At 38.5% G+C, this 13131-nt stretch overlaps 1 protein-coding gene across 6 annotated transcripts in view; it reads left to right on the plus strand.

Moving 5' to 3' along the window:
• WDFY2 (WD repeat and FYVE domain containing 2) overlaps positions 1–13131 on the plus strand; it is a 180587-nt gene that overhangs the window by 64549 nt on the left and 102907 nt on the right. For 4 of the 6 annotated variants that reach the window (XM_054664800.2, XM_063791867.1, XM_009426927.5 and 1 more), the window contains 1 exon segment: positions 11952–12019. The exons of 1 other annotated variant lie outside the window; for it this stretch is intronic. In XM_054664800.2, coding sequence (XP_054520775.1) covers positions 11952–12019 — 68 coding nt within the window. 6 annotated transcript variants of the gene reach the window in all.

A 13131-nucleotide genomic window follows, 5' to 3' on the forward strand; every position in this document is an offset into this window, starting at 1 on the left:
CAGCAGACTACCATGGCACACTTATACCTATGTAACAAACCTGCACGTTCTGCACATGTATCCCGGAACTTAAAGTAAAATAAAATAAAAATCAATTTTGTTTTAGGTCTACAGAATAGGGCTGATATTTAAAAGTAATTTTAACCTGTTGAAATGTGATCAGCTGTATCCAGCACAGAATGAAATTATGCTGTTTTTAAATAGCTCAGGCCAGGCACAGTGGCTCATGCCTGTAATCTCAGCACTTTGGGAGGCCAAGGCAGGTGGATCGCTTGAGGTCAAAGGTTCGAGACCAGCCTAGCCAATATGGTGAAATCCCGTCTCTACTAAAAATACAAAGATTACCCGAGTGTGGTGGTATGCACGTGTAATCCCAGCTACTCAGGAGGCTGAAGCAGGACAATCACTTAATCCTGGGAGGTGGAGGTTGCAGTGAGCCAAGGTCATGCCATTGCACTCCAGCCTGGGCAACAGAGTGAGACTCGGTCTCAAAAAATAAAAAATAAAAGTAAATAGCCCAGTTGCTGAACTGCTTGAGACCCACTATGGGCTACTTCATCTTGGTATTTTTAGATGAGCATTGTCTTCTCCCAGTGTTGGTTTGTGCCTCGTGCTGGGAGCTTAGGAGAGAGGAAGAGGCAGGGAGAGAAAAAAACAGCACGTGCAAGATGGACTGTGCAGTGCATTTGGCCCTGTCCTCTTACTGTGAACCCAGGGCTTTATGTGGGGGATGAAAGGACACTTTCCCTGCATTTCAGCGGTCAGACTTTTTTTTTTTTTTTTTTATACTTTAAGTTTTAGGGTATATGTGCACAACATGCAGGTTTGTTACATATGTATACATGTGCCATGTTGGTGTGCTGCACCCGTTAACTCGTAATTTAACATTAGGTATATCTCCTAATGCTATCCCTCCCCCCCACCCCCTACCCCACAATAGGCCCCAGCCCCGGTGTGTGATGTTCCCCTTCCTGTGTCCAAGTGTTCTCGTTGTTCAATTCCCACCTATGAGTGAGAACATGCGGTGTTTGCTTTTTTGTCCTTGCAATAGTTTGCTGAGAATGATGGTTTCCAGCTTCATTCATGTCCCTACAAAGGCTCTGTTCTGTTCCATTGGTCTATATCTCTGTTTTGGTACCAGTAACATGCTGTTTTGGTTACTGTAGCCTTGTAGTATAGTTTGAAGTCAGGTAGCATGATGCCTCCAGCTTTGTTCTTTTGGTTTAGGATTGACTTGGCAATGCGGGCTCTTTTTTGGTTCCATATGAACTTTAAATTAGTTTTTTCCAATTCTGTGAAGAAAGTCATTGGTAGCTTGATGGGGATGGCATTGAATCTATAAATTACCTTGGGCAGTGTGGCCATTATCACGATATTGATTCTTCCTACCCATGAGCATGGAATGTTCTTCCATTTGTTTGTGTCCTCTTTTATTTCGTTGAGCAGTGGTTTGTAGTTCTCCTTGAAGAGGTCCTTCACATCCCTTGTAAGTTGGATTCCTAGGTATTTTATTCTCTTTGAAGCAATTGTGAATGGGAGTTCACTCATGATTTGGCTGTTTGTCTGTTATTGGTGTATAAGAATGCTTGTGATTTTTGCATATTGATTTTGTATCCTGAGACTTTGCTGAAGTTGCTTATCAGCTTAAAGAGATTTGGGGCTGAGACAATGGGGTTTTCTAGATATACAATCATGTCATCTGCAAACAGGGACAGTTTAACTTCCTCTTTTCCTAATTGAATACCCTTTATTTCCTTCTCCTGCCCAATTGCCCTGGCCAGAACTTCAACACTATGTTGAATAGGAGTGGTGAGAGAGGGCATTCCTGTCTTGTGCAAGTTTTCAAGGGGAATGCTTCCAGTTTTTGCCCATTCAGTATGATATTGGCTGTGGGTTTGTCATAAATAGCTCTTATTATTTTGAGATACGTCCCATCAATACCTAATTTATTGAGAGTTTTTATCATGAAGTGCTGTTGAATTTTGTCAAAGGCCTTTTCTGCATCTATTGAGATAATTATGTGGTTTTTATTGTTGGTTCTGTTTATATGCTGGATTACGTTAATTGATTTGCGTATGTTGAACCAGCCTTGCATCCCAGGGATAAAGCCCACTTGATCATGGTGGATAAGCTTTTTGATGTGTTGCTGGATTCGGTTTGCCAGTATTTTATTGAGGATTTTTGGATTGACGTTCATCAGGGATATTGGTCTAAAATTCTCTTTTTTTGTTGTGTCTCTGCCAGGCTTTGGTATCAGGATGATGCTGGCCTCATAAAATGAGTTAGGGAGGATTCCCTCTTTTTCTACTGATTGGAATAGTTTCAGAAGGAATGGCACCACCTCCTCCTTGTACCTCTGATAGAATTCGGCTGTGACTCCATCTGGTCCTGGACTTTTTTTGGTTGGTAAGCTATTAATTATTGCCTCAATTTCAGAGCCTCTTATTGGTCTATTCAGAGATTCAACTTCTTCGTGGTTTATTCTTGGGAGGGTGTATGTGTCCAGGAATTTATCCATTTCTTCTAGATTTTCTAGTTTATTTGCATAGAGGTGTTTATAGTATTCTCTGATGGTAGTTTGTATTTCTGTGGGATCGGTGGTGATATCCCCTTTATCATTTTTTATTGCATCTATTTGATTCTTCTCTCTTTTCTTCTTTATTAGTCTTGCTAGTGGTCTATCAATTTTGTTGATCTTTTCAAAAAACCAGCTTCTGGATTCATTAATTTTTTGAAGCATTTTTTTGTGTCTCTATCTCCTTCAGTTCTGCTCTGATCTTAGTTATTTCTTGCCTTCTGCTAGCTTTTGAATGTGTTTGCTCTTGCTTCTCTAGTTCTTTTAATTGTGATGTTAGGGTGTCAATTTTAGATCTTTCCTGCTTTCTCTTGTGGGTATTTAGTGCTATAAATTTCCCTCTACACACTGCTTTGAATGTGTCTCAGAGATTCTGGTATGTTGTGTCTTTGTTCTCATTGGTTTCAAAGAACATCTTTATTTCTGCCTTCATTTTGTTATGTACCCAGTAGTCATTCAGGAGCAGGTTGTTCAGTTTCCATGTAGTTGAGCAGTTTTGAGTGAGTTTCTTAATGCTGAGTTCTAGTTTGATTGCACCATGGTCTGAGAGACAATTATTTTACATTTGCTGAGGAGTGCTTTACTTCCAACTATGTGGTCAGTTTTGGAATAGGTGTGGTGTGGTGCTGAGAAGAATGTATATTCTGTTGATTTGGGGTAGAGAATTCTGTAGATGTCTATTAGGTCTGCTTGGTGCAGAGCTGAGTTAAATTCCTGGATATCCTTGTTAACTTTCTGTCTCGTTGATCTGTCTAATGTTGACAGTGGGGTGTTCAAGTCTCCCATTATTATTGTGTGGGAGTCTACATCTCTCTGTAGGTCTCTAAGGACTTGCTTTATGTATCTGGGTGCTCCTGTATTGGGTGCATATATATTTAGGATAGTTAGCTCTTCTTGTTGAATTGATCCCTTTACCATTATGTAATGGCCTTCTTTGTCTCTTTTGATCTTTGTTGGTTTAAAGTCTGTTTTATCAGACACTAGGATTGCAACCCCTGCCTTGTTTTGTTTTCCATTTGCTTGGTAGATCTTCCTCCATCCCTTTATTTTGAGCCTATGTGTGTCTCTGCATGTGAGATGGGTTTCCTGAATACAGCACACTGATAGGTCTTGACTCTTCATCCAGTTTTCCAGTCTGTGTCTTTTAATTGGAGCATTTAGCCCATTTACATTTAAGGTTAATATTGTTATGTGTGAATTTGATCCTCTCATTATGATGTTAGCTAGTTATTTTGCTCATTAGTTGATGCAGTTTCTTCCTAGCCTCGATGGTCTTTACAATTTGGCATGTCTTTGCAGTGGCTGGTACTGGTTGTTCTTTTCCATGCTTAGTGCTTCCTTCAGGAGCTCTTGTAGGGCAGGCCTGGTGGTGACAAAATCTCTCAGCATTTGCTTGTCTGTAAAGGATTTTATTTCTCCTTCACTTATGAAGCTTAGTTTGGCTGGATATGAAATTCTGGGTTGAAAATTCTTTTCTTTAAGAATGTTGAATATTGGCCCCCACTCTCTTCTGGCTTGCAGAGTTTGTGCCGAGAGATCCGCTGTTAGTCTGATGGGCTTCCCTTTGTGGGTAACCCGACCTTTCCCTCTGGCTGTCCTTAACATTTTTTCCTTCATTTCAACTTTGGTGAATCTGACAATTATGTGTCTTGGAGTTGCTCTTCTCGAGGAGTATCTTTGTGGTGTTTTCTGTATTTCCTGAATCTGAATGTTGGCCTGCCTTGCTAGATTGGGGAAGTTCTCCTGGATAATATCCTGCACAGTGTTTTCCAACTTGGTTCCATTCTCCCTGTCACTTTCAGGTACACCAATCAGACGTAGATTTGGTCTTTTCACATAGTCCCATATTTCTTGGAGGCTTTGTTTGTTTCTTTTTATTCTTTTTTCTCTAAACTGCTCTTCTTGCTTCATTTCATTCACTTGATCTTCCATCACTGATACCCTTTCTTCCAGTTGATCGAATCGGCTACTGAGGCTTGTGCATTCATCACGTAGTTCTCATGCTGTGGTTTTCAGCTCCATCAGGTCCTTTAAGGACTACTCTGCATTGGTTATTCTAGTTAGCCATTCATCTAATCTTTTTTCAAGGTTTTTAACTTCTTTGCCATGGGTTCGAACTTCCTCCTTTAGCTCAGAGAAGTTTGATTGTCTGAAGCCTTCTTCTCTCAACTCGTCAAAGTCATTCTCCGTCCAGCTTTGTTCCATTGCTGGTGAGGAGCTGCGTTCCTTTGGAGGAGAAGAGGCACTCTGATTTTTAGAATTTTCAGTATTTCTACTCTGTTTTTTCCCCATCTTTGTGGTTTTGTCTACCTTTGGTCTTTGATGATGGTGACGTACAGCTGGAGTTTTGGTGTGGATGTCCTTTCTGTTTGTTAGTTTTTCTTCATTCTAACAGTCAAGACCCTCAGCTGCGGGTCTGTTGGAGTTTGCCAGAGGTCCACTCCAGACCCTGTTTGCCTGGGTATCAGCAGCAGAGGCTGCAGAGCAGTGAATATTGGTGAACAGCAAATGTTGCTGCCTGATCGTTCCTCTGGAAGTTTTGTCTCAGAGGAGTACCTGGCCGTGTGAGGTGTCAGTCTGCCCCTACTCGGGGGGTGCCTCCCAGTTAGGCTACTTGGGGGTCAGGGACCCACTTGAGGCGGCAGTCTGTCCGTTCTCAGATCTCAAGCTGCGTGCTGGGAGAACCACTACTCTCTTCAAGGCTGTCAGACAGGGACATTTAAGTCTGCAGAGGTTTCTGCTGCCTTTTGTTTGGCTATGCCCTGCCCCCAGAGGTGGAGTCTACAGAGGCAGACAGGCCTCCTTGAGCTGTGGTGGGCTCCACCCAGTTTGAGCTTCCTGGCCACTTTGTTTACCTACTCAACCCTAGGCAATGGCAGGCGCCCCTCCCCCAGCCTCGCTGCTGCCTTGCATTTTGATCTCAGACTGCTGTGCTAGCAGTGAGCAAGGCTCCATGGGCGTAGGACCCTCCGAGCCACGCGCGGGATACAATCTCCTGGTGTGCCGTTTGCTAAGACTATCGGAAAAGCACAGTATTAGGGTGGGAGTGACCTGATTTTCCAGGTGCCATCTTTCACCCCTTTCCTTGGCTAGGAAAGGGAATTCCCTGACCCCTTGTGCTTCCCGGGTGAGGTGATGCCTCGCCCTGCTTCAGCTCACGCTTGGTGTGCTGCACCCACTGTCCTGCACTCACTGTCCGACAATCCCCAGTGAGATGAACCTGGTACCTCAGTTGGAAATGCAGAAATCATTCGTCTTTTGCGTCGCTCACGGTAGGAGCTGTAGACTGGAGCTGTTCCTGATCGGCCATCTTGGCTCCACCCAGACTTTTTTTTTCCCCCAATACCCTAACCTCTGCTGGCTTAATATGACTCATAACCATAGTTGTCATTTTCTGAAAATTTTCTTCAGGGAAAAATGTTTTTCATGTTGCTTTTAAAATAACAATTTTCAGAAAAATTAAAACTTACTTCTAAGGCTTTGTATAGTAAAATTCACATTCATTTAGGAAATTCCTAACCATCCAAATGGCACTTTTGATCTCTAAGATGCAGAACCTTTTTTTTCTTTTTTAAACTGCTCTTGTACCTCAGGAGATAAGAGAACAGATATTTTTATATACTGTACTTTTATTTTTAGGTGTAAAGATTTATCAATTGCCTTCAATACAAGTTGTTATAAGGAGGGTAGTACATTTAGTGAAGAGAACTCTATTTAATAGGGTATTGTAAAGATTAAATATATATGTAAAGTGTTTTGGGGGCTGTAATTTCTTTAGAAATATTTGTTATTAGAAGCACAGATGGTTTCTGTTTGCTGATCCTGCACCTTGTAACTTTGCTTAATTAATTTAATTAGCTTCAGTCGTTTTTTCTTGAGTGGATTATTTAGGATTTTCTATAAGTAGAATTATGTCATCTTCCAATAGAAATAGTTTTACATGTCTCTTTCCAGTTTGGATGCCTTTTATTTCTTTTATTTGGCTAATTACTCTGGCTGGGACTTCCAATAATGTTGAATAGCAGTGATGAAATTGAGCATCCTTATCACTGATTTTAGGGAGTATGTTTTCACTTTTTATTGAGTATGATGTTAAGTGTGGATTTTTCATGAATATCCTTTATTAGATTAAGGAAATTTTCTTCTATTCCTAGTATGCTATGTTTTTTTTCGTGAAAGATTGTTGAATTTTGTCAAATGCATTTTCTGTGTCTGTTGAGGGGTGTGTGTGTGTGTGTTCATTCTATTAATGTGCCGTATCACATTGATTGATTTTTTCTTATATTGAACTACCCTTGCATTCCTGGGATAAATCACACTGAGTCATGGTATATAATCGTTTTAATGTGCTGTTGAACTTGGCTTACTAGTATTTTGTTGTGCAGGTTTGAATCTGTCTTCATGAAGATTTAAGTCTGTAGTTTTCTTGTGGTATCTTTGTCCAGCTTTCATAGAATGTGTTATAAAGTATTTTCTCCTCTTCCATTTTTCTGAAGTTTGAATAGGATTGTTGTTCATTCTTCTTTAAGTGTTTGATTGACTTCGCCAGTGAAGCCGTCTGGTTTTGCACTTTTCTTTGTTGAGAAGTTTTTGATTATTGATTCAATCTCTACTTGTAATAGGTTTGTTGAGATTATCCATTTCTTCTTGAGTCAGTATTGGTAGATTGTATGTTTCTAGGAATTTGTTTATTTAATCTAGATTATCTAATTGGCTGGCATATAAATTTTCTCCTATAATCCTTTAAATTTCTGTTTAGCTAAAGGTTTGTTACTTTTGCTGATCTTTTCAAAGAACTGACCTTTTGTTTCATTGATTCTCTATCTTTCCCCCTTTTTTTTTTTCTGCTCTAATCTTTGTTATTTCCTTCCTTTGCTGGCTTTGGGTTTAGTTTGCTTTTCCTTAAGGTATAAAATTAGGTTATTGATTTGTGATCTTCTTTTTTAATATAGGCATTTATAGCTATACATTTCTTCCTGAGTACTGCTTTCACAGCCCCTAATACATTTTAAGGTGTTGTGCTTTTGTTTTCATTCATCTGGAAGTATTTTCTAATTTTCATAGTAACTTCTTCCCCAGTTCTTTTTGTTATTGATTTTAGCCTCATTCCCTTATACGTGGAGAAGATACTTTGTATGATTTCAATTTTAAAATTTATTAAAAATTGTTTTACCGCCTAACAGCTGAGCAATCCTAGAGAATGTTCCATGTGTACTTCAGAAAAACATGTATGTTCTGTTGTTGTTAGTTGGAGTGTTGTTTATATATCATTAGATCTAGTTGGTTTGTAGTGTTGTTCAAGTCTTCTGTTTCCTTATATGTATGGATGTTCTATCTTTTATTATAAGTGAAAGTCTCCAATTATTGTAGAACTCTCTATTTCTCCCTTCAGTTCTGTCAGTGCTTACTTTTCATGTATTAATATTTTAGGGGCTCTGTTCTTTGGAGTATATATATTTACAATTATTATTTTTTTGATGAATTGACCCTTTTGTCAATACATAGTGTCCTTGTCTCTTGTAATAAGTTTTGACTCAAAACCTATTTTTTCTGTTATCACTATACCCACCTAGCTCTCTTTTGGTTACTATTTGAATGGAATGTCTTTTTTATTGTTTCATTTTCAACCTATTTGTGTCTTTGGGTTTAAAGTAGTCTCATTTAAGTAGCAAAAAGTTGGACCATATTTTTTTAAAATCCATTCTACCAGTCTCTGTTTTTAATTTGTGAGTTTAATCCATTTATATTTAAAGTGATTACTGACAAGTAAAGACTTCTGCCATTTCGCTATTTATTTTTTATGTCTTAAATCTCTTTGTTTTTTGTTTCTCAATTTCCCCACTATTGCCTTCTTCTACGTTTGATTTTTTCTCATGTACCATTTTGATTCCCTTATTTTTCTCTTCTGTATACCTAAATTTATATAATCTAGTTTGAATTGATATCAATTTATTTTTACTGGTGTACATTAACTCTGCTCCTAGTTAGCTCTGTTCCTACCCCTTTTGTTGCCCATTTACATAGATAGACTTAAAATTCTTGTTTTATGCATATGTCTGTTAATCCATTTAGGAAACAGGAAGAGGAGTTATAAACAAAATATACAGTGATACTTACTTTTATATTTACTCGTGTGGTGACCTTTACCAGTAATCTTTAATTCTTGTATGGCTTCAGGTTACCATCTAGTGTCCTTTTGTTTCAGCCTGAAAAACTCCTTTTAACATTTCTTGTAAGGAAGATCTACTAGTAATGAATTTCATTAGCTTTTGTTTATCTGAGAATGTCTTAATTTCCCCTTCATTTGGAAGGATAGTGCAGCTAGATAGAGAATTCATCTGTCTTACTATAGGAATTCCATATTGCATATGTTGGTACACTTGATGATGTCCCATAGGTCTCTTACGCTCTGTTTGTTATTCTTTATTCTTTTTTCTTTCTTCTTCTCAGACTGGGAAATTTCAGTTGTCCCATCTTCAGGTTTGCTGTCTCTTCTGACTCTCAAACCTGCTGTTGAGCCTCATTATGGAATTTTTCATTTCAGCTATTGTACTTTTCAATTCCAGAATTTCTCTTTGATTCCCTTTTGAAATTTCTGTCTCTTTATTGATACTCCCCATTTGTTCATACAACCTTGTCCTGATTTCCTTTGTTCTTTGTCTTTTTAAAACTGTTAAAGTCTTGATATAGTAAGCCTGTTTTAGCTTCTTCATGGATGGTTTCTGTCAATTTCTTTTTTTTTGTTTTCTGTGAATTTCTGTCAATTTTCTGTGAATTTTTCTGTCAGTTTATTTGTTTTTCTTTTCCTTTTTCTTTGTATACTTTGCAATTTTTGTTAAGAACTGGACGTTTTGAATATTATAATGCAGTAATTCTGGAAGTCATATAATTCTCCCTCTCCAGAGGTTGCTGTTCTTACTTGTTGAGTGCTGTAGCTATCCATTTGTTTAGTGACTTCTCTAAACTATTTTTGCAAAGACTATATTCCTTGTTGTATGTGATCACTGAGGTCTCTGTTCTGTTATGTCTAAAGTCAGCCAGTGATTTCCTTAAATGCCTGCATCCGATAAGGATAAAAAAGTTTCTGTCTCTAATTTCTTTTGAAAGACACTGCTTGGGAAGCCCTTCAGCCCTAAGGGTTTGAAACAATAGCCAGCCTTTGCTTAAATCTCTCAGTGAATTTCCAGACAAATCAAAACACACCCCCTACAAACTGTGGAGGACAGTGTTCGCTTCCTGGTACAAGCAGGCCACTCAAGGAACATGAGCCGCAGTCTCCATGGCTGCCTGCCGTAGGGATGGGGCTGACAGTTCTTGCCAGCTTAGTAGTTGATTTAGTGGAGGGACTGATTTTGGAGTATCTTACTCCACCATCTTCTGTGATATTACTCTGGTATTGATTCTTATTGAGGTAATAATCTCAATATAACAATTTTGTATTAACATGGGTTGTAAAAAGAACTTAAGAGTGAATGCTGATATGCATATCGCTATGTTAGCAGTATGTGTATGCATAGATTTAATTCGTATAAGTTATTTACCATTGTATCTGTTCACCTCACAAATTAATATAATTGACCAAAAAGACTGAATTTTGCATGTATATGCAAACTTAACATCATAACTTAAATGTTCTTTCTTTATTATATCCGTAGTTGGTCTAGTCTTTTTCCTACTAATTATTTATTTATTTATTTATTTTTAAATTAATTTATTGTTTTTGAGACAGAGTCTTGCTCTGTCGCCCAGGCAGGAGTGTAATGGCGCCATCTTGGCTCAATGCAACCTCTCCCTCCCAGGTTCAAGTGATTCTCCTGCCTTAACCTCCTGAGTAGCTGGGATTATAGGCGTCCACCACTGCACCCTGCTAATTTTTGTATTTTTAGTAGAGACGGGGTTTTGTCATGTTGGCCAGGCTGGTTTTGAACTCCTGACCTCAGGTGATCTGCCCGCCTTGGCCTCCCAAGGTGCTGGGATTACAGGTGTGAGCCACCGCTCACAGCCTACTTATTTATAGAAGACCTCCTGATTAGCTGGAGTAGGGCAGGTGGCAGATATCCAATATAATTTAAAACTTAGTCCATTGTGATGACTTAAATAGTATCTTTAGGAAGTATTCAACTCTCTCTGAGATAAAAGTGCTCAGTTTGTCACTCTGCTTTTAACCCTGGGATGGCTTAAGAGTGTGGGGTGAGGTGTGTGGCCTATGATCCCCTGGCAGTGGGACACTGACTTTTTCCATCTGTTTGATGTTCACTATTTCCTCTGGTCTCCGGGATAATACCTTTCCCCGGTCTCCTACTTGTGTTTGCCCTGCTGGCATATGCTGATGATGTTATGGCTAGTATAATTCATGGTCAGGATTTTCTGTTTGGTCAGAACATCATGATACTTCCCAGCTAGTTGAGTCTTTGGTGTCTGCTCTCTGACTTTTCCTAGGTGTCTGCCTTGTCTCTCTACAGCTGCTGGCCTGGAACTTCATGCACAGCCTTTGCTGCAGCATCACTCTGTTCCATAGCAAGCCTCATGGACACCACTAGCTCAGAAAATCTGCCTCAGAGCTTATAATTACTTGAGCATGTTTAGAAAAACTCCCTTGAGACAATGGCTTGGCTTATAAGACCATGGACTGTATAATCATTCTGTTCATGTCAGATACTGCATATTTTTTCATTTGATCTCTTTGTAGTCCCTTCACTAATAAAACCAAATAGTTCCCCAGCCAGATGAATGCTTCCAGCCGTCAAGGGCAAAGGTCAGATGCTTGGAAAGGCAAAACAACAAGAATGAAAATAATAATATTCAAACACTATCATGATTACACACGTGTGGCATGATATTTAAAGAGTTATATGTAATTCTGAATACGTAAAAGCCGCAAGTTTAAGGAATATAGAATCTTTAGACAGGTATATATGGTGTTCATATATATGTATTTATGGTTAAGATACATAGGTACGTTAAGATATTCTCTCTCTCTCTTATTTTTTTTTTAAGACGGAGTTTCTCTCTGTTACCCAGGCTGGAGTGCAGTGGCATGATCTTGACTCACTGCAACCTCTGCCTCCGGTGTTCAAGTGATTCTCCTGCCTCAGCCTCCCGAGTAGATGGGATTACAGGCGCATACCACTACTCTCAGCTAATTTTTTTTTTTTTTCAGTAGAGACAGGGTTTCACCATGTTGGCCAGGCTGGTCTTGAACTCCTGACCTCAAGTGATCCGCCTGCCTCGGCCTCTCAAAGTGCTGGGACAGGCTTGAGCCACCGCGCCTGGCCTCTCTCTATATATAATACTAAGAGATTTGTTTTCTATGTATCAGCATTTTCCCATGGCTAAGAATAATGTGATTTCACGTACATATTTTCTTCTGTTGTAGGACAGTTCGTGTTTGGTTAAAGAGAGACAGTGGACAGTATTGGCCAAGCATATACCATGCAATGCCTTGTAAGTATCCAAATCTCTGTCTTGAAAAACCAGACATGTCCTTCCCAGATTGCCTTCTCTGTATTTTCTTCTTAAGTAGAGAAGACTGAGGTTGGGATTCTCATTATAATGAAAAGTACCATATTAAATCATTTTAGATTTTCTAAGGCTTTCACTATGTAAAGTAAGAAAATTGTTCTGAAATTGACTCTATATTCATAGCTTCTGAATAAGATTAATGGAAGAAGGATTACAGCACGTAGGCTTTCTGATTACAGCAGTCTCCCTCTCTTTTCCAACTTTTTGTTCAGCTATTTTATAAAGTATGTCCTTAGGCAATTCAAAATTTTGTCCAGTGATTACATTTGTGAAGTAAATTTGTCCTTGCCTTATTGTTATATCATTTATTCAAATTCAAGACATTCAGCATTGAGCATTCAGTTCTCAAAAGGATTTGCTTAGGATTGAAACATTCTAATTAGAAGTTGATTTCATTTCCCCAAGATCTTATCTGAGAATTATGTCCTTGCACTGATAAATAATGAATCTTCCAAGTACACTTTTTAAAGAAATGTGTGATTCTTAGATTATTCCACTGGCAGAAGTTCCCCCACAGCTGAAGAAGACCTGGCCCCCCAAAATAGGAAATTTCTTTTTAGTCTAGTCTTTTATCTTTAAAATTAATGAAGTTTGGGCATCCTATCCCATGTTTACTTTAGCGCAAAATAATTATTTAAATTTATTATTACTTGTATTAAACATTTCCCTTACTTCCTGCCCTTCAAACCTTAATTAAAATTGACATTGTAGAAAAATCCCCCAGGTTTGTTGTTTGGAGTCCTATACCTTCTGGCTTGCTGCAGTGTACACCTCATCTCTTGATATAAGTATCCCAGTTTCAGAAGCATATGCCAAAATAAATTCATGCTAAATTGTAGATTTGCTTAAAATTCTGCTTCTGGCAAAAGAGTACTGTAATAACTCAAACAACAATTTTGCTTGTTTATAAACAAATGATTATTAATGATATAATAATTTTAAATGATTTTCAAATTATCTTTGAGGCTTTGCATGTCTTCAGAATTTTGTAGTAAATAGACGATAATAACCAAGCTGAACAAAGTATTCAACGC

This window comes from Pan troglodytes, chromosome 14 (genome assembly GCF_028858775.2).
Source record: "Pan troglodytes isolate AG18354 chromosome 14, NHGRI_mPanTro3-v2.0_pri, whole genome shotgun sequence".
NCBI lineage: Eukaryota > Metazoa > Chordata > Mammalia > Primates > Hominidae > Pan > Pan troglodytes.